Source organism: Trachinotus anak, unplaced genomic scaffold (genome assembly GCF_046630095.1).
Source record: "Trachinotus anak isolate AG129_WGS33_773 ecotype Australia unplaced genomic scaffold, CSIRO_AGI_Tana_v1 ptg000003l, whole genome shotgun sequence".
Classification (NCBI taxonomy): domain Eukaryota; kingdom Metazoa; phylum Chordata; class Actinopteri; order Carangiformes; family Carangidae; genus Trachinotus; species Trachinotus anak.
The window spans coordinates 18,834,937-18,855,041 of NW_027273854.1; the positions used below are offsets into that span (position 1 = coordinate 18,834,937).

The 20,105-nt window shown below is 39.1% G+C and overlaps 2 protein-coding genes and 1 pseudogene across 11 annotated transcripts in view; 1 reads left to right on the top strand and 2 right to left on the bottom strand.

Moving 5' to 3' along the window:
* The window catches only part of LOC139618429 (interferon-induced very large GTPase 1-like), a 266,067-nt gene that overhangs the window by 241,249 nt on the left and 4,713 nt on the right, over positions 1-20,105 (bottom strand). For 3 of the 10 annotated variants that reach the window (XM_071474332.1, XM_071474335.1, XM_071474328.1), the window contains 7 exons: positions 19,884-19,924; positions 19,446-19,563; positions 19,157-19,306; positions 18,968-19,008; positions 17,692-17,737; positions 17,511-17,548; positions 9,886-17,394 (listed from right to left, as the gene is read on the bottom strand). The exons of 4 other annotated variants lie outside the window; for them this stretch is intronic. In XM_071474332.1, the coding sequence (XP_071330433.1) occupies positions 12,523-17,394; positions 17,511-17,548; positions 17,692-17,737; positions 18,968-19,008; positions 19,157-19,306; positions 19,446-19,563; positions 19,884-19,924 (5,306 nt within the window). In that variant the 3' untranslated portion in view covers positions 9,886-12,522. Of the gene's footprint in view, positions 1-9,885; positions 17,395-17,510; positions 17,549-17,691; positions 17,738-18,967; positions 19,009-19,156; positions 19,307-19,445; positions 19,564-19,883; positions 19,925-20,105 lie in introns of those variants that run through there. 3 more of the 10 variants (XM_071474336.1, XM_071474329.1, XM_071474330.1) reach the window with 2 other exon arrangements.
* Positions 1-20,105, top strand: part of LOC139618456 (galectin-2-like) — a 98,595-nt gene that overhangs the window by 65,347 nt on the left and 13,143 nt on the right. The gene's annotated exons all lie outside the window — the stretch shown is intronic.
* Positions 3,076-5,081, bottom strand: LOC139618451 (interferon-induced very large GTPase 1-like; annotated as a pseudogene).

Sequence of the window (20,105 nt, forward strand, 5' to 3'; positions counted from 1 at the left end):
GGTCAGTTTCTAGTTTCTTTCTCTAAACTAGAGACCATCTTGTGATGGGATCACACCGGCCACAACACCCCTGTTTTTTTTTTTGTTTGATTTTTTTATAAACTAGTAACTCACACCGACTGGACCTCAGGTTTACTACCTCCTGACTCCAGTTAGCTTTTGTTGATATCATTAGCTTAGAGGTTCACATACTTTTTCCAACCTACACTGTGAATATTTGAGTTTCAATATGGACAAGCTCAATACAATCATTTGTTATGAAAAATTTATACTGAAATAGAGATAATTCCAAAGGTTTCATTTACTTTTTCTTGCCACTGTAGATGTACAAGTCTTGATTAACTGTAAAGCTAAAGCTAAATAGAAAATGGCCTTACTTTATTAGAATTATAAAAAATAGCAAATTAGATATCACAAAAGCCCTACTGCATGTTGTAATGACACTGAGCACTATAACACACATTATGTGAATGAATGAATAAATAAATAAATAAAAAATGATGCCAGACAAGAAGAGTTAGCTATCAAATTTAGGTCATTATGGGGAGACAGAAGACCAGAATATCATTAGTAGATGCCTTTAAAGTTCTTTAACAAAAAAAAAAGGAGAAAGACAGTGAAAAGAGCAATTAGTCTAGTAGGGTGAGCAACAACCTCCTGCTGGCAGCTGATTCAGGTAACTGCTCAATTCTAGTCCTCCTGGACTTGAGCTCGGCTTGTAATACTATCGATCACACTGTCCTCTTAAACCGTCTGGAGGACCCCGTAGGCATATCTGGTGTTGCCCTTCAGTGGTTCATCTTCTATCTACCTGGAAGACACTTTTCAGTTGATTCTGTGTTTTCCTCTGCTCCTAACAACTGTTGTGTTCCCCAGGGCTCAATCTTAGGTCCCATCCTTTTCTCCCGTTACATGTTCCTGTGGGTGACATAATACAAAACCATAAAATGAAGTTCAATTTTTATGCTGATGACACACAAATCTATTTTCCAATGACAAAATGACTAATCCAGTCTACAAACCCTGCATACTTAGGAGACATTAAAAGGTGGATGACTGTCAACTCTCTGCAGCTCAGTGACACTAAATCTGAGGTCATTCTCATTGCCGCCGCTCATGTCAGGGTCCAGATTGATACCAACCTCCTTGGCTGGCTTCCAACCTAAAGCCCTCTGCCAGACATTTTGGTATAATAATTAACTCTAATTTCAAACTGGACCTCAAAGTTCAACTGGTTGTGCAATCATGTCTGTATTATCTACAGAATATTGCCAAAATCAAATCATTTGTGTCATTCACCTATTTGGAGAAGGTTATTAACACATTCATCTCATAGTGTCTTGATTACTGCAGCTCCATGTACACTTCTCCCAAACATCTCTTTGTTCCCTGCAACTCATCCAAAATGCTGCAGCTAGACTCTTAACTGGTTCCAAATATGAACCACTTAAGAGTTAAGATCATTTAGCCTCTTTTTATTGGCTACCTGTGTTTTTTAGAACTGATTTTGAAATACTTATGTTCGCTTTTAAGATCCAGTTAGGCACCTTCTGGTATCTCAGAGCTCCTCTCCCCTTGTGACCAAACGTGCTGCCTGAGATCCTCGGACAAAACTCTGTTATCTGTCCCAAAGTCATGGCTAAAAACCAAAGATGATTGTATTTGTTATTAGAGCCCCCAAACTCTGGAACGCCCTTCCCAAGGAGATCAGGTGTGCTGAGTCACTAGCCTGGTGTAAAGCACTACTTGTTACGGCTCGTACTTTTGTCAGGATTGGACCCCAGAGCAGATTCAAAGGTCAAAGTCTCTTTTTCAGGGGATTAAGCTTGGAAGCCGATGAATCCAGCGGGTGAGTGGCAGCTGAAGGAGGAGAAGACGTGTGTACTTGATGAAAAGTAGCATGGAAGGTTTAGTAAGGATTTTTCGAAAGGCTTAAGGCTTGAAGGGAAAATGTATTTGCTCACTTTCCCCTTGACACATAGATAGTTTGAGTTTTATGTGTCTCAGAATGTTTCTACTAAAATGAAAAGGTCTTACTCTCTAAGCATCTTTTCTGGTTTAGATTGTATTGAAGCTGGAGGGAGACACGTTTGAGGTGGAGCTTCCTGATGGACACAAGAATAAAAATGTTCACATTTAAATGATCTTGTTTTGTTGTCTCTGAGGGCGCAGTTTCCTAAACTGTAGCCTGATCCTGGCTTTGAAAAATATTTTCTCACACACAGTGACACAACTTCAGATAGATCTGATACAGAGTGACAGTCCAATTAAAGGGGCATTACACCAATTTTACACATAAAGTTCAGTTTATTTGTCACAAGGAGTACTCTACCTGTGCAAACACTTCTGTCTCTGCAGGGAGATATCTAAAGTCTGAGAAAATAACTCTGGTGATGTCATACTGATGTCATCAGGGTTATTTCAGCTCAGACTTGAGTCTCTGAATTTTTAACAAAGTGGAGGCCAGAGGGGGTCTAATGACAGACACTGCTGAGTTGCAGTGTGGGAAATGTAGTATCCAGTGGTTTTGGAGCTTTTAAAAGTCTTTCTCCCCAAACTTAACAAAGATGCAATACTAAATTGTGGCAGTTTCCTAAAAGGCAGCAGATCACATTCAAAAAGAGGAACAGTCGACTAAGATTGTTCATGAAAACTGGCTTTAGAAGCCATCTCAAATGCATCAAAGGTGACGATCTGTCACTGGATTTTACTGCTGCCTGGCATTTGATGTTATCAGTAAATAATAAAAATATACACACTGAGAAACTGAGACTTAAAATTTACCACACAGTCAGAGAACGTGAGTTGACTAACCCAAGACCATATATCAGGAAGCTCAAGAGGCATGTGTGAATTTCTTATAAGACCAAGACAAAAAGACAAATAAGTATAAAGCAGCTTTCGAGACTTATCAAATAGAAATAGTTAGGAAGAAGACTTTAATGTGCTTCATAGATCATCTACAAAAGGTGGGATCTTCTATTAACAGATGGCAGGTCTCAAAAGTGTCAATTAACTTAGGCTTTGTCTTTGAGAAACAAAAAAAAAAAAAAGAAAATATGGTCTTTCAGTAGATATGATGTAGGTATTTTTATTATTCTCGTCAATAACATGAAAGATTAAACTCAACAGGTATCTTTGTGTTGTCACTGAGTGATCAGTTTAGAAATGATACAATCCTTGAGAAACATTTTCCTCACATGACTTAGATTCTTTACATTGAGTCTGAATATCAGAAAAGCTCACAGCTGTGAAATCATTTCTGACAGCATGTCTCATCAACCTTCTCACAACTTTTCTTATGTTCACTGAACTTCAAATTTAATGTATTTAACTTTAATAAAACCTCAAAATAATAATTGCACAATCATAATTATGCATTGTATTAAAAAAAGATTTTTCTCTTTAAAAACAAAAATAAAAAACAACACAGTGTTCTGCTTTGTCTTCATGGACATTTTTATTATATCATATCACACTAACCAGGCTTGTAGATGACACACTGATTTCATATTCATGTTAACACATGAGTTTTTATGCCTCATTTATTCTCCAAATTACTATTGTTCTTCTGTGCTTTGTGTTAATATGAATAAAGCAATCAGATTTGTATATGCTGTAGTTTGTAATGATTCATTTACTGTCTACATTTGTTTGTCACAGACAAAAACAACCTGTCGAAGATGAAAGTTTGATTTACGATTGTGTTGGGTCACCCAGATTACACATTTCATCCAGACTTTTAATCGCTTCTTCTTTAGTGTATTTTCTCCACACTCTGGGAATTTCTCCTTCACCCTGAAATTTTAAATCATAGTGGTCCTCCAGTTGCCCTTGAAATTAGCACACAAACCATATCCAGTATGTCATCTTAGACTCATCAGTCACTTGCAACTAATGTTGTGCAGAAATCGATGACCAGCTCCACTGTGCCTCTATAGTGCCATCCGTTAATCCCAGAGGGTCGATGAAAAGGGACACTGTGGTCATCAGGGCTGTGATCTTCTATGGTGTTGGTACAAACTGCTGAACAGAATGGACACTTCTCCCAGCAGCACTTGCACAGCTGATCAATGAGGATTTGATCAGGTGTCAGCCTGAATTCACTCATGTTATTCAGTGAGAGGCTGCTCGTCTCCTTCATGATGAGTACAAGGCCTTTCTCTATCTCTTCTCTGAGAAAGTCAAAGTTGTTTATGTCTCTGAAGGTTTGAGAACAAATGTCATCAAACATCAGCTCATCTTTCAGCAAACTGGTAAATTCCTCCAGCCACATGTCTGTGTGTCCTCTCTGGGTTTTGACTCTCTCTGTTGCAGTAAATAAAGTCTGACTCACAAATTGTTTCATGTCCTCAACATTTTTCTTGAGTATATCCCGTGCTTTATCTCTGTGAGATGTGAAGATGTATTTCTCTACTTCCTCTTCTATAAACCTCTCTACATGTTTCCTTGGATGTTTGATGTAGGTGATGAAATCACTGAAGTCCTCTTTCTCTGCCAGTGACTTCAACACATGTTTCTCCAGGTTCAGTCTGTTCCCACTGAATGCTGGGAAACTGCACCTCATCTCTCCAGCCACATCAATGGCAGTCTTGTTGCAGACAGCCTCAACAGTGGAAACCTTCAGTTTTTCACAGATCAACTCTCCAAGAACAACAGCAGAAGAGCTTCCTTTACAGAAGCTTCTGAAAATGTTGTAATATTGATCCTTTTTATTCTCTAAATAAGTTAGAGCATCATTGTTCATCTTGAATTTCTTGTGGGACTCTGAAAGCCAACTCTTAGCTCTGTCAAACACATACAGTAAGAGATCAACTGTGAACTCCTTCTTCAGAGCATATTTCCTCTTTGATTCAAATGCTGTCACTTTTTCTTTGACATTTTTGGCCACTTCTAGCAAATAAGTTGGACTGTAGCCACTTGTAGCAACAGGTTTGCTCCTGATTGTATCAAGTGAATGTTTTTCAACATTGTCAATTAGGGATCTGATCAGTTGTTGGTCTTCATAATGAAACCTTAATGTAACTGAATACTGTTACTGTCTCTGAAACAAATTCAACCACTCGTTTAAGTTTCCCCATTTATTTTTCTTTTCTTCCCCCTCTCAAGGTTGTTGGTTTTCCTCACAATGCTCCTGATACTTGGTGAGGGTCACATGAGAATAATCACCAACCTCTGATATGTTTTTGTATCTGCCACTGCCTTTGGATTCATCTATAACAGCCCATTCAAAACCAAGCTCTTGAAGCGTAGTTAACTTATCTACCAAGTTGATGTCTTCAATACGTCATGAATGAATAAATAGATCCTAGCAGTAACCCTCTAGAGTTTTTGGTGGGGACAATTCAGTAACACCATCAGAATAGTCGGGTTAGGCAGGTATTTGTGATGTAAGGGGCTTGGGAGTGTATTATGTCAATGAGTGAGTGAGTGAGTGAGTGAGTGAGTGAGTGAGTGATTTTCAGTGTTCCAGCAAAAAGCAAACATGAAAATGTCCTCATCATAAAAGTGGCTGAATAGCGGGGGGGGGGGGGTCACTTGATGCAGCTGAGCTAAGACGACGTCTGGTCCGGAGCTCCCAAGGAAAACTCGGTTTTAACTTATAAATAACACCCGCTCTACCTCTAACTTCGCCCAATAGTTGTAATATGGACTTGAGACCTCGAAATAAGACTCAAAGTTCAATTATTGACCACTTTTCTTCTCGGGAAGCTGGAACACGTGAAGCGAACACCAGGTGCAACATGGCGGCGAAGGACCAACGCGAGGTGGAACAAAGCTGCGCCATTTTACAGGAGATAAAACGTGGTAATGAAGCCCTCTCCCAGAAACTCGATGCCAAAACTGCTGAAATTAACCAGGCTATTTCGGGGCTGAGAACGGTAATAGATGGGATGTGCTCACGCATTACGGAGGCGGAGGAGCGGATTAGCACAGCGGAGGACAAGCTAACTGAATTGGACTCTCGCGTCCTCCGTCAGATAAAGGAGAAGGACTTTCTCATAGACAAAGTTGACCAACTACAGAACCAAAGCCGACGCAATAACATCCGCATTGTTAACCTACAAGAGGGCGGAGAAGGGACAGATCCAGTGCGGTTCTTCACAGATTGGATCCCATCGGTGCTGGGGCGAGAGCACTTTCCCGAGCCCCTGATTATTGAACGCGTGCACCGGTCCCCGACATTCAGCTCGCCAGGAGATAAACGGCCCAGACCCATCCTCATCCGCCTGCTTAAGTACCAGGACCGGGATAAAATTCTCCGAACAGCTGCTAAGATATCCAGAGAGAAAGGTGGGCTAATCACTTATAACGGAAATACGGTGATGTTTTTCCCAGAGCCTGGCGAAGCGTAGAAGGGAATATGACCACGCCAAGAAGGAGCTGCGAGCAAAGAAACTTCAGTTCAGCCTTCTCCATCCAGCGATTCTGAGAGTTATCCTACCACATGGAGAGAGGAGAGTTTTCAAAACACCCGAGGCGGCAGCATCTTTTCTCCGAGACTTCCCGGGAGGTGATGAGTCCTGATCCTTACCTGTGACCACAGGTGCAACACTGCAGCTTTTCTAAGGTCGAGAGGAAAGAGATTTTCCTGTATATTCTTTTCACGAACTATCCAGTGGCCTTTGTGTAAGTGCAATGTTATCCTTGTTATTATGGATAAAAAAAAAAAAAGGGAACTCGCTGTGTGAGACTGCACCTGAAAGACAATTTCAATTACCATGTTTATCTTTACAGGTAAAGCGGGTGTTAAAATGTCTTTATTCCATGTTACTTATATGCCGAGTGATTACAAGTTTCTATATAAAAGAGCTCCGGGCCCGACAAGGTACTAGTTAGGTATGTTACTTTCAGAAAGCGTTCAGCGGAGGTCCCGGCTGGTGATTGAATGGGGGGGGGGTTTGGGTTTCGTTTGTATTTTCTTGTTTGGTTTTATCAAAAGAGCGGCATCTTTGTTAAGTTTACAACTGAGAGACTATAAGGCGAGTCATTGTCAAACTTCTTCATATGAATAAGGTGGTGAAATTTGTTAGTTTTAATGTCAATGGTTTAAATGGGCCCGTTAAAAGGAAAAGGGTGTTAACATACCTGAAAAAGATAAAAACAGACATAGCTTTTATCCAGGAGACTCATCTTACCGCGCAAGAGCACAAAAAACTAAAGAGAGAGTGGATAGGTCAAGTCTTCTTTTCATCATTCAGCTCTAAGGCGAGAGGAATCGCCATTTTAATAAATAAAAACATCCCCATCACTATCCAGGAAACAATTAGTGACCCATCAGGCTGCTATGCTCTGATAAATTGTCGAATTTATTCGGAATACTGGACTTTGTTAAATCTCTACGCCCCCAACTATGATGATATTGCTTTTATTCAGGACATTTTTCTTAAGGTATCAGGAGGCCATAAATATATTCTCATGGGAGGAGACTTTAATTTCTGTTTAGATCCAATTTTGGATAAATCAACATCTTCCATTTCTAAAACTAAGTCAGCCTCAACTACTCAGTCATTTATGAAGGATTTAAATCTAACAGATGTTTGGAGACAGATGCACCCCCCAAATCATAGACTATTCTTATTACTCTAGTCGCCATAATTCACATACTAGAATAGATCTTTTTTTGCTGTCAACACAAGTGACTTACAGAGCATTGGAGTCTGAATATTTGCCAAGGATACTTTCCGACCACTCTCCACTCACTCTGTCCATAGAAATGCCTGAGAAAATGCAGAACATGTATAGGTGGCGTTTGAATCCGACCCTCCTTAAAAAAAAAACTGATTTTTGTAAATTTATCAGGGAACAAATTAAATTATTTTGTGAAACAAACTGTGCTTCCTCCCCCAATAGTTTCATACTATGGGATACATTAAAAGCTTATTTAAGAGGACAAATAATCTCCTACACAAAAGGACTTAAAAAAAATTATACACAGCAGAAATGGAAGAATTAGAAAGAGAAATTCTTACACTGGAAAAAGACTTTCAACAACATAGGGATAAGAAGACGTATAAACTACTGGTTAACAAAAAACTTAAGTATAATACATTATGTACATACGGGGCTGAAAAAAAAATATTTTGAGAACAAAACAAAGGTACTATGAACTGGGGGAGAAAGCTCATATTACTGTATTACTGGAACAAATAATAAATCACAAATAATACAAACAAGAAAAAACAACCAGGCTGAAACGTAGATACAAAATTACAAATAAATCAGAACACCGCAAATAGACTCCTGCTCACGATCACATTTCTTACCATTCACACTTAAAACGGGCCCAGGTTAAAATAAACACAAAGAACATTAAACGGCTGCGATCGCCAACAGCAGCCAGCTCCTACAACGCATGAAAATCAAATTAAACCAAAGTGATAAATAAATAGAAAGCTGATGTCAGAGTAGGCTACATACCAGCGTGAGCTCTCACCCGCAGGAAGACAAGGGGATCTGCAGGCGCTAGTCTGATCCAGCAGTCACTACCTGAAGCACAACTGTTTGTGAAATGCCACCGGCAGGAAGTTTGCGGCACAATGAAACCGGGGAGGAAGCTACCTGCGGCGATCAGCAGAGAGGTCACTGCTCAGAACACGGGAAGCAACAGCCAGGAGATCTGTAAAGTCATAAGCAACCAATATAAGCAGCCTCGCAACAAGGACGTGCCACAGTGCAAACAATAACGGAGCTTCTCTCCTGCCTGCGGCAAAGCGGAAGCAAGGTGCACCGGAAACGAGGCGCGCGCTCTCAGTATGAACGGGAGAGCACCCGAGAGTGACCCGCTTTTATAGTGCGTCCCCTTATGGTGATTGGCCAATGATTACCAAGTGGTCTAACAGAAAGATCCTCTGAAGCCAAAAGCTGCTGCTGGCAGGAAACACGTTTGAGGTGGAGCTTCCTGATGGACAGGAAGTCCAGTTCCCTAACTGTGTTGGCATGGATGTCATCAGCTACATCAGAGTCACAGGGGACTTCAAACTGACTTCCTTCAAGATCTGCTAAGAGATGCAGCTGCTGTAACACATGCACGCTGTGGTTCTGAGTTTGGAGAAAGACGAGACTTAGACTGAAATGTTATATAAAAATGTCCTGTTGTACACAAGAATAAAAATGTTCAAATGATCTTGTCTTGTTGTCCCTGAGGGGTCAGTTTAATAAACTGTAACCTGATCCTGAAAAACATTTTCTCACAAATAGTGACACAAACTTCAGATAGCTCTGATACAGAGAGCAATCGTCCAATTAAAGGGACTTTACACCAATTTTATACATGAAGTTCAGTTTATTTGTCACAAGGAGTCCTCTACCTGTGCAAACACTCATGATGTCTCTGCAGGGAGATATCTAAAGTCTGAGAAAATAACTCATCAGGGTTATTTCCGCTCACACTTGAGTCTTTGAATATTTAACAAACTGGAGGTGTGTGGTTTGACAGACAGTGCCGAGTTGCAGTTTGGGAAATGTAGGATCCAGTGTCTTTGGAATATTTAATAGTCTTTCTCCGCAAACCTAACAAAGATGCAATACTAAATTGTTGCAGTTCTCCTGAAAACTGGCTTTAGAAGCCATCTCAAATGCATCAAAGGTGACAAACTGGATTTTACTGCTGCCTGGCATTTGATGTTATCTGTAAATAATAAAAATATACACACTGAAAACGGGGACTGAAAAGTTACCACACAGTCAGAGAACAGAAGTGTGTGTCACACTTTGGGCAGACAATAGAGCAGCTTAAGCCATGCGTGATTTTCTCAGAAGACTGTAATGTGAATCAGGAACCATCTACAAAAGGTGAGGTCTTCTACAAACAGATGGCAGGTCTCAAAAGTTTTAATTGAGACTTTGTCATTTGAGAAAAAAAAAAGAAACATGGTCTTTCAGTAGATATAATGTAGGTATTTTTATTATGCTCATTAATAACGTGAAAGATTAAACTCAACAGATGTGTTTGTGTTGTCAGTGAGTGATCAGTTTAATAAATACATAGAAAGATAAAAACCTTTTAAAACATTTTCCTCACGTGACTTCATTACGCCTGAACATCAGATATGTTCAGAGAGAGAAAAACAACAAAGCTCATGTCGATATAGAGATAATGACAGATTATTTGAAATTTGATTAGCATAATACTTCAAATACTTCTTCAACAGGAAGCATCCCAGATCAGTTGTTTTATGTTATTTAACAAGATTCAACTAAAAATGCAGAGAAAGGCAAACAGACAACACTTATTTGATAATAATATCTGATACATATTTGAGAAATTAGTTACACAGGTTATCAAAGAAGTATGCCCTCCATTCACTGCTGTGAAATCATTTCTGACAGCATGTCTCATCAACCTTCTCACAACTCTTCTCATGTTCACTAAACTTCAAATTTAATGTGATTTGATTAAAAAAAACCTCAAAATAATAATTACATAATCGTAATTATGCATCATATCAATTATTTCTCTTTCTTTTAAAAAACAAACAAATAAAAAACAACACATTGTGTTCTGCTTTATCATCATGGAAGCTTTTATCATATTATATCACACTAACCAGTTTTGTAGATGACACACTGATTTCATATTCATGTTAACACATGAGTTTTTATGCCTCATTTATTCTCCAAACTACTATTGTTCTTCTGTGCTCTGTGTTTTAAGTGTTAATATGAATAAAGCAATCAGATTTGTATATGCTGTAGTTTGTAATGATTCATTTAGTATCCACATTTGTTTGTCACAGACAAAAACAACCTGTTGATGATGAAATCAGTCAAAGCCCGTGAACGGCATTTTACAGAAGTATTGAAGTTTGATTCATGATTGTGTTAGGTCACCCAGACTGTATATTTCATCCAGACTTTTAATCGCCTCTACTTTAGAGTGGTTTCTCCACTCACTGAGAATTTATCCTCTTCCCTGGAATTTTAAGCGATGGTGGTCTTCCAGTTCCTTTTGAAATCTACACAGAAACCATTTCCAGTTCCTCCAGCCACATGTCTGTGTGTCCTCGCTGGGTTTTGACCATGTGCAACCTCAATGCAGCAAATGTGAGTGCACTTGTGATCACCACAGCAAATTCGATTACACGTGCGATTTCAAGTTAAGGCTAATTGCATTAATAAGGTTATAAGAGATCACCTGAACCCCACATCTCAGTTTTGGTTTGGGTTGTGTCTAATGCAGCATGGCTCCACATGGTAAAGAGGGTACAAGTGCATCAGTGGGCGACTGAACATAAGCTGAAAAAATAGTTGCAGCAGTGATTATAAAATATAGGAAAAAAATCAGACCACCAATAATTTGCTATTTGCAGGTAACTTGTGACTTAGCACAGCCATTATTTCTGGATATTGGTGTTTCAATGTCTGATCAGATGATGCAAAGGACATTGCATAAAGTCTGTCTCTGCAGACAGAGTCCAAGACGAAAACCACAAAATGGCAAAAAACTATGAGATTAAATTTTGCCAAAGAACATGAAAACAAAGTAAATAGTAGTATACTATGATAAACATCTTTGAAAATATCGGTCTATACCACAGACTAGCACAACATGACCACTAAAACCTATAGACATACAAAATTGAAATTCAAGTGTTGATTATTTGTTGTTGCTGGTCACTGTTTTTAGGTGTCTGTTGTACAGACAGTGCTTTCCATTCATCCAGGGACCATGTTTGATGAATCATGCCAGTTGTTGATCAGTACATGTTTGGATGTTATGGATTGATATACAGTTAAAATCATTAACATCTCTGCAAAGCTAAATTTTAGATCATACAACTCTCATTCATGGCACATTTCCAGTTATTTTTAGTCTAAAAGAAATTGATTGAAATCTTATTTGAAAGTTTAACTAAAATGCTCATTTGTGATTTTTACTGCAACTTAAATGTTCACAGCATTTTTCACCAACTGATCTCTTGACAATAAAATCTATTAGAATCAACTAAAACTAAATTGTTCGTGATTTTTCTTTGATTAAGCAAGATTAATCTTTATCAAGAGAAAAATCTGGTCTTCTTTTAAATTGTAAGAAAATTTCATGCTTCTTGTATTACAGTAAAAAGACACATCTTTAGACAAACAAAAATATTATTCTCATAACCATTTTTACTATACCTGATAATTGTTTTCTTTTATATATCTACATACAAATGTCTTGAATCATCAAAATAGAAAATATTGTAAATTTTAGTGGAGAAAAAGTCTCCTTTGACTAATTCTGATCTTGCTCATACTTTTTACAATTATCCTTTAACAGCTATATGCTGTGTTTTCCTTTGCTTTGATCCACTCTCAGGAATACTTATGGCTTAACCTTGTACTGCAAATCACTGTGTATATGTCATAGAAATAAAATACTAATACTTCAATTAAATTACATTGGATATATTCAAGTAATTAAAGTGGTCAAATTATAAATAGTTGCAGTGTCAGTCATTTATCTATTGTTGCACTCCTTTGTTCAGCCAAAACCATCTTTTTCTTTTATCAGATACTTTGATTAAAGCTGCAGGTCATTCACTGATTGTAAATTGCCTCCAGACTTTGAATCGCTTCCTCTTTACTGTGTTTTCTCCACTCACCGGGAATTTCTCCGCAACCCTGGAATTTTAATTTATAGTGGTCCTCCAGTTGCTCTTGGAATCGACACACAAACCATATCCAGTATGTCAGCTTAGACTCATCAGCAGTGATCTTCCACTGAGCATACTTATCCCCGCCCTTTTGGTACTGTTTATAAGGAATTATTTCATCTGAGTCATAATGGGGATGGAAAAACTTATCACTTGCAACTAATGTTGTGCAGAAATCAATGACCAGCTCCACTGTGCCTCTATAATGCCACCCGTTAATCCCAGAGGGGCGATGAAAAGGGACACTGTGGTCATCAGGGCTGTGATCTTCTATGGTGTTGGTACAAACAGCTGCACAGAATGGACATGTTACCCAGCAGCACTTGCACAGCTGATCAATGAGGATTTGATCAGGTGTCAGCCTGAATTCACTCATGTTATTCAGTGAGAGGCTGCTCGTCTCCTTCATGATGGGTACAAGGCCTTTCTCTATCTCTTCTTTAAGAAAGTCAAAGTTGTTTATGTCTCTGAAGTTCTGAGAACAAATGGCTTCAAACATCAGCTCATCTTTTAGCAAACTGGTAAATTCCTCCAGCCACATGTCTGTGTATCCTCTCTGGGTTTTGACTCTCTCTGTTGCAGTAAATAAAGCCTGACTCACAAATTGTTTCATGTCCTCAACATTTTTCTTGAGTATATCCCGTGCTTTATCTTTGTGAGGTGTGAAGATGTATTTCTTTACTTCCTCTTTTATAAACCTCTCTACCTGTTCCCTTGGTTGATGGATGTAGGTGATGAAACCTCTGAAGTCCTCTTTCTCTGCCAGTGACTTCAACACATGTTTCTCCAGGTTCAGTCTGTTCCCTTTGAATGCTGGGAAACTGCACCTCATCTCTCCAGCCACATCAATGGCAGTCTTTTTGCAGACAGCCTCAACAGCGGAAACCTTCAGTTTTTCACAGATCAACTCTCCAAGCACAACAGCAGAAGAGCTTCCTTTACAGAAGCTTCTGAAAATGTTGTAATATTGATGCTTTTTATTCTCTAAATAAATTAGAGCATCATTTTTCATCTTGAATTTCTTGTGGGACTCTGAAAGCCACCTCTTAGCTCTGTCAAACACATACAGTAAGAGATCAACTGTGAACTCCTTCTTCAGAGCATATTTCCTCTTTGATTCAAATGCTGTCACCTTTTCTTTGACATTTTTGGCCACTTCTAGCAAATAAGTTGGACTGTAGCCACTTGTAGGTACAGGTTTGTTTGTAATTATCTTAATAGTCTGTCGTTCAAGTTCATCAGTGAGGGATCTGAAGTGGTTTTGTTCTTCAAATGGTAAGGATCTCTTTGATGTATGTGATTCTTTTTGTTGTGTTGGCACAAATCCAATCAGTGTTTGAAAATACACCCATGGAGTTCTCCATGAATATCCTCCTTGCCTTTTTGTACACGTCTTTGCCTTCTTTTCATCCTCTGATTGTTGGTTTTCCTCACAATCCTCCTGATACTTAGTGAGGGTCACATAATCAGAGTAATCACCGATCTCTGATATGTTTTTGTATCTGCCACTGCTTTTGGATCCATCAATAACAGCCCATTCAAAGCCAAGCTCCTCAAGGATAGTTAACTGATCATCCTCCAAGTTGATGTCTTCAATAGGTTTTATATCTGCAGTTAGTTCTCTCACCCAGCCTCTCCAGACAGAGTCAAACTGCTTCTTAAGTTCCTCTTCAGCTTGTGTCTTGTCTTTTAACTGCTGAGCGAGCTCTTTGCTCTTCTGTAGCAGCTTGTTCTCAAACTCTGTCTTCTGACCATCAAGCTTTTTACAAGCTGTCTTCTGCTGAATAACTTCATCCAGTTTTCTTTTCACTCCTCTCACTTGTTCATCATGAAACTCCTTGATTTTGTTTTCAAATTGGCCTCGCCACTGAACCAGCATTTCTTTGTCTCTGTCATCATCAAAGTACTTTCTCATTTCTTTTTTGATTTCTCCATATGTTTTGCTCATTTCTTTAGAAAGATAACTGAGCTCAACTTTGTCAAGTTTTCCATTTTCAATTCTGTTATAAAGCTGGTTTTCAATGGTCAACATGTTGCTCCTCAGGGCCCAGGTCCAGTTCCCGTACTGGACCTCAAGGTTTCTGTACACTTTGATTTCAAGAGTGTTTTTGAAACTGAAAACAAAGTGTTCGTTCATCAGGGCTTTCCACAGGTCCTGGACTTTGCTTTTGAACTGTGACAGAGTGATCCCAGGAGACTGTGAAGCTTTAGAGAGGATGATGTTCTTCAGCTCTTGGACGCTGTCGCTATAACCTGGATTTGGAGGAGCCATAGGTGGACTTCCCTCCCATAGTTGGGCAAAGTATTTCACATCTTTTTGCACATCAAATGCAATGACATCACTGAAACACTCGGCATCACAAACCTCCTCTTTGGCAGCGAGTTGGGCCATCTGGTCCAGTTTTTCTTGCAGGCGTCTCTTTCCATCCATGTTTTTCTGTGCAGCTGCAATATCTGTAACATTCTGGTGAACAAACACACAACTTGGAGACAGTTTAACTTTCTTCATCCTCATGAAAGCCTGGACAACAATCTGCAGAATGTCCTGCATGTCAGCTGGATTCTCTCCAAAGATGTTGATCAGTGTCATGTTTCCCAGACCAACAACAAATGTTGCCAGTTCATTGTCGTGGTGAGGAGTGGTGTTACCTGCTAATTCAAGAGCACGCAGTCCTTCAGTGTCCACCACTAGAACGTAGTCAAACCTGAAGTCTTTCTTCATCTCCTCTGACACTTTGACCAGCTGCATGAAGGCACCCTTGGTGCATCTGCCAGCACTCACTGCAAACTGTGACCCAAACATGGCATTCAGCATAGTTGATTTTCCACTGCTTTGTACGCCCAAAACTGACAACACAAACACTCTCTGGTCACCCAGTCTCTTGATGACTTCCTCTAAGAGACTAGAGATCCATGTTAAAGGCACATGACCTGCATCTCCATCCATCAGCTCCATCGGGTGCCCTGATATCATCAGCTCTGCAGCCAGCTCAGGGTATTTAGACCAGTCAGTCTGTCGCCTCTGTGTTTGTTTCTGCAGAGATTTATGGGCTTCATAGATCTGCCCCATTTCTCTAAAGATGTGCTCCAAACCAAAAGTTGCTGCCTGTAGTTTTGTTGAGATTTGTTCAAGCTCAGTTTGTTTTCTGTTTAATTGATCAGACTTGTCATGTTTCTTCTTCAGAGCCAAGACCTCAGACCACTTGTCATGATAGCTTTGGAGAATTGAATTGAGATCGTCAGTGGAGAGAGCATCTATCAAGATCTGAGTCCATTTCAGGAAATACTCTTTGTCTGTTGATGGCAGAGATGAGAGACTTTCAATGAACAACTTCATCAGTTCACTACAGGAAGCATCACATTGTTTCTGTCGAATTGTCATCAGTTCCTTTTGCTTTTCACTTTTGTCCTTCTCAGTGTTTCCTCTGAGATGATAGAGTTCTTTGTTTATTCTGCACCACTCATGCCACAGTCGGCCTTGACAAGGGAGGAATTTATCTTTGATTCTTGACACATTCGTCTCTTGAAGCAAATTCATTATTTTCATAGCAGCAGATTTCCCTTTTTGGCAGACTGCATCATCTTCATCCACTCTGATTCCAGAGACCTTGGCCATGGTTTCAAGCTGGAAGGATGTATGTGGTCCAGACAAAATCTCTCCAATGATCCTTTTCAGTTCCTCAGAAACATCAGACTGGCTTCGGTCTTTTAGACCCATTTTGAATTTTCCCTTTTTTACCTCAACAGCATCACAACTGTCATCAACAATGAGACAAATGAGAGGCTTTGAAGACTTAAGAAGATCTGAGAAAACTGGAGCACTTTTGTCACCCTTTTTTGGAGTTGATAACAGGACAACATTGACTGAAGATTTTTCAATCAGTATGTCACGCTGTTTTTCAATTGTCAGAGCATCACCATGAAGATTACAGAAGGCAGTGCAGTCAGTGAAGGCAGCATTGGGTTTTCCAGCAGGACAGTACCAGGCGATCTCTGCCACACCATCCATCAAATGGCGAGATTTGGTGCTACCTGGGCAGTTTCTGTGGAAGAAGGTGTTGTGACGGTCGTTGATCAAAGAGTTGATCAGCTGAGATTTAGACACTGAAAGTGAACCCAGGCGGAAAAATGACACCATGGGTATCTCAGCTTCACAGATGGGCAAACTCTTCATGGTGATGATGTTTGAGTTATCTTTGGTTTGAGTTATCTTCCATGTTTTTCTTATTTTTCTGAATGTCCACAGAGGACACTCAATGTACATTGTGACTGGGTCAGGAACAAGCAAAGGTAAGGCGTACTGACACTGAGAGAGCTTTGTCATCATGTTCTGCTTCAGGAAACTGTCTGAGCAGTGAAATACTGCCATTTGAATGTCCATTGGATGAATGTGAGTCTGTTTTGAAAGACCGCGGTCTACACTTGTGCTAAAAAAGTCATCTAAAACACTTTCTTCTGTGTTAACATTTTCAGCGACTGGAACAGACGTTGACTGGCTCACCTCAGCAGTGTCTTGTCTTACAGGAATATATCTGGCTCTGTAATCTAACATCATCAACCTCTGAACAAAAGTATGAGCTAGATCTTTCTCAGATGTATCATGGTCCTGTTTCACAGGTGGACCTATTTTAGGAAAATCTGCTGGAGACAACTTCTGGTGATGTTTGTTGTGAAGGTGAAGTCTGTGAAACAATGTTTCTATTTCTCTCTGCCTTTGGTTCTTCCTGTTGATCTCCTCAGAAATCTTCACTGACAGCTGTAAGTAATGAATAAATACATGAATATGTAGTGGAGATTAAAAAAAAATATTTCGAAGACAAACAGACGTAAATAGTCCTCAGATCTTGTGAAAAGAAATTGGAAATTACTTACTTGATCCATGTTTCCACCCATATCCATGTCAAAGGTACCTACAGGACAGTGCCAGATCAAGGTATTATTTAACTAGTTTATTTTTCTAATGCTCTCTGCAATTTATTTTGAATGTAAAGCTTACTTAATTCTCTTTTGAGTGTTTTCCTTAGTTGTAAATGAAATTATTTGAAAATGTTACCTTTCTCCTTGGCTTCAGCATCACCAGAGTCATTCACTGGATCACTCTGTGAAAACATGTGATTTTATACAACCTTGAGTTCACTGGTTTAAAACTGTTGCTGTGTTGCACAAATAGAGGCAATTTTTCTTTTTTTGAAAAGTCAAAAAGTGAAAAGTTTGTGTTTCCATTGAGCGATGTTGTGCAAATCAAATAAAGTTGAGTTTTCCCCTCTCTCTATCATTCCATTAAAACATTGTGATGGATTTCCAGCATCTGCGAACAACAGCCATTGTAGTTTTAATCAAAGGCAATGAGGACGTTTGAAACACGTAATGACGGAAAGACAAACCCTCTATATCTGGCAGCAGACCCGTATCAGGGATTTTTGGGAGATAAAATCCTGAAGACTTTTGGATGTCATGTGACCATTTGTCAAATCATGTGACTTAAATTGCAGAAAAAGCGTTTACACTTCACTTTTGCAGAATATTACTTTGTCAAATAACCCGAAAAACCACCTCATACAAGCATATACATTTTTTTGTGACATTTGAGAGTGTTTTCAAAATTCACATTTTCATCACTCTTTTTTTTAGTTCGCAATTTGAAATTTAGCTATAGGCAGTTTAGTGGAGACGCAGCTACTAGTATGCTGTACCAATTCAGAGTACAACAGCAAAAACTAGAATTATCGCCTTGCAGTCATATGCCTCCACCAATGACACTAGTTTCAGACACATCACTATTTATCCAGGGTCATATATAGTAGTAACATTTATGTGAAATTTTTGTCATAATTGCTGTTTGAAGTCTTGAGTAATGACAAAAAAGTGTTTTGTGAGGTCACCATCACCATGACCTTTGACCATCAAAATCTAATCAGTTCGTCCTGGAGTCCTGATGAATGTTTGTGCGAAAGTTGTTCCATCAAGGCATTACTGACCTATCTTGTCCACAAGAATGTATGGACAGACAACTCAAAAATAATATGCCTCCAGCTCTGGCTGTTGTCGGCACAGAGGCATAAAAAAGTAATACCAAGGGATACAATATGTATAAACTAAGTACAAGCATGTTTGTATTTTAATGAGAGAGAAAATAAGGTCTTCAGCAAAAGTGTTTTAAACTCCTCCATGTTTCTAACCAGAAGATTCATGAGGTCAAGTCAAGTCCAAGTTTAAACTGAAAAGACAAATAGCTCCAATCTTCAGCTCAGGTTCAGGTTTTATTGATCAAATTCTACCTCAGAAATGTTGCTATATGACAGTCAGTACTGAGGATCAAAGTATCTCACCTTTTCCTCTGTTGTAGCTGCTCTCTCCTCCTGCTGATCTACTGCAGGGTAATGGAACAACAAGCAGATCACCGGATCAAACATGAGAGAAATAGTTTAACCATTAGTCAGCCAAAAAGAGACAATATGATTTATTTGAATTTTGCAGAACTTCAATACAAAAATCAAAGGTAATGAAGTTTTTCTCACGTTCTTTAGTAACAGTTGAAACAGTCCGAGATGTTGAACTTGTGTCCCTCGGTGTATCACAGTCCTCTGGGGAGCGCTCACTCATGTTACTGCTGTTTTCATTGTTGATCTGTTTATCTTCATCAGTCTCTCCTGCTGATGTGTCCAAGCCTACAAATATCACACATTAGTTTAATTACTTGGTTTATGTGTTTGGTTTATGCACTGTGTAACTGTTGAGATAGAATTGAAAGTAAAATAATTTTACCATAAAAATCTGTGCTACTGTACTTTTTCATGAAAATGTTACCTTTCTCACTGGATGCCAATGGTATTGTAGACATGACTTCAGGTTCTCCTCCTGCTTTTGTGCTCTCATCGTTCTTTTCTGAGTTTTCAGCATCACCAGGTTCATTCACTGGCTCACACTAAGAAAACAGGAAACTTCATCTGACTTTGTTCATTAGAACTTTAAAGATTAAGTATGTGAAGATAAAAAATGCACACAGTGGTACTGTACAACAGCACAAAAAATAAAAACAAGGGAAAACTCAGCTTATCAAAGCTACAACCAGTAGGTTACTGGAGTTAAACTCTGTGTAAGTCTAAACTAAAGATCGAAGAGCTCCAACCTTTAGCTGAAGTTTCAGGTGTTTGCAATAAATTATAACCTGACCTCATAAAAAAAACGCATTGAAAAAGAAATGTAACTCTATGACAGTCACCAATGAGGCTCAAAGGATCTCACCTTTATTTCTGTTGTAGCTCCTCTGTTCTGCATCTGATCTGCTGCAGGATAATGTAAAAACAGCAGATTGTATAAGATCAAGAGGAGCTCACTGTTTACTTTTTCTGAGTTACAGTAAATTTAATTTCTTTCCGCGGGTAACTTAAGACAGTATCACTGCTTTCAGCCAGAGAAAAATCATAGCAGCTTTATAGTTTTTCTCAGTAGCTTTGACCAACAAAT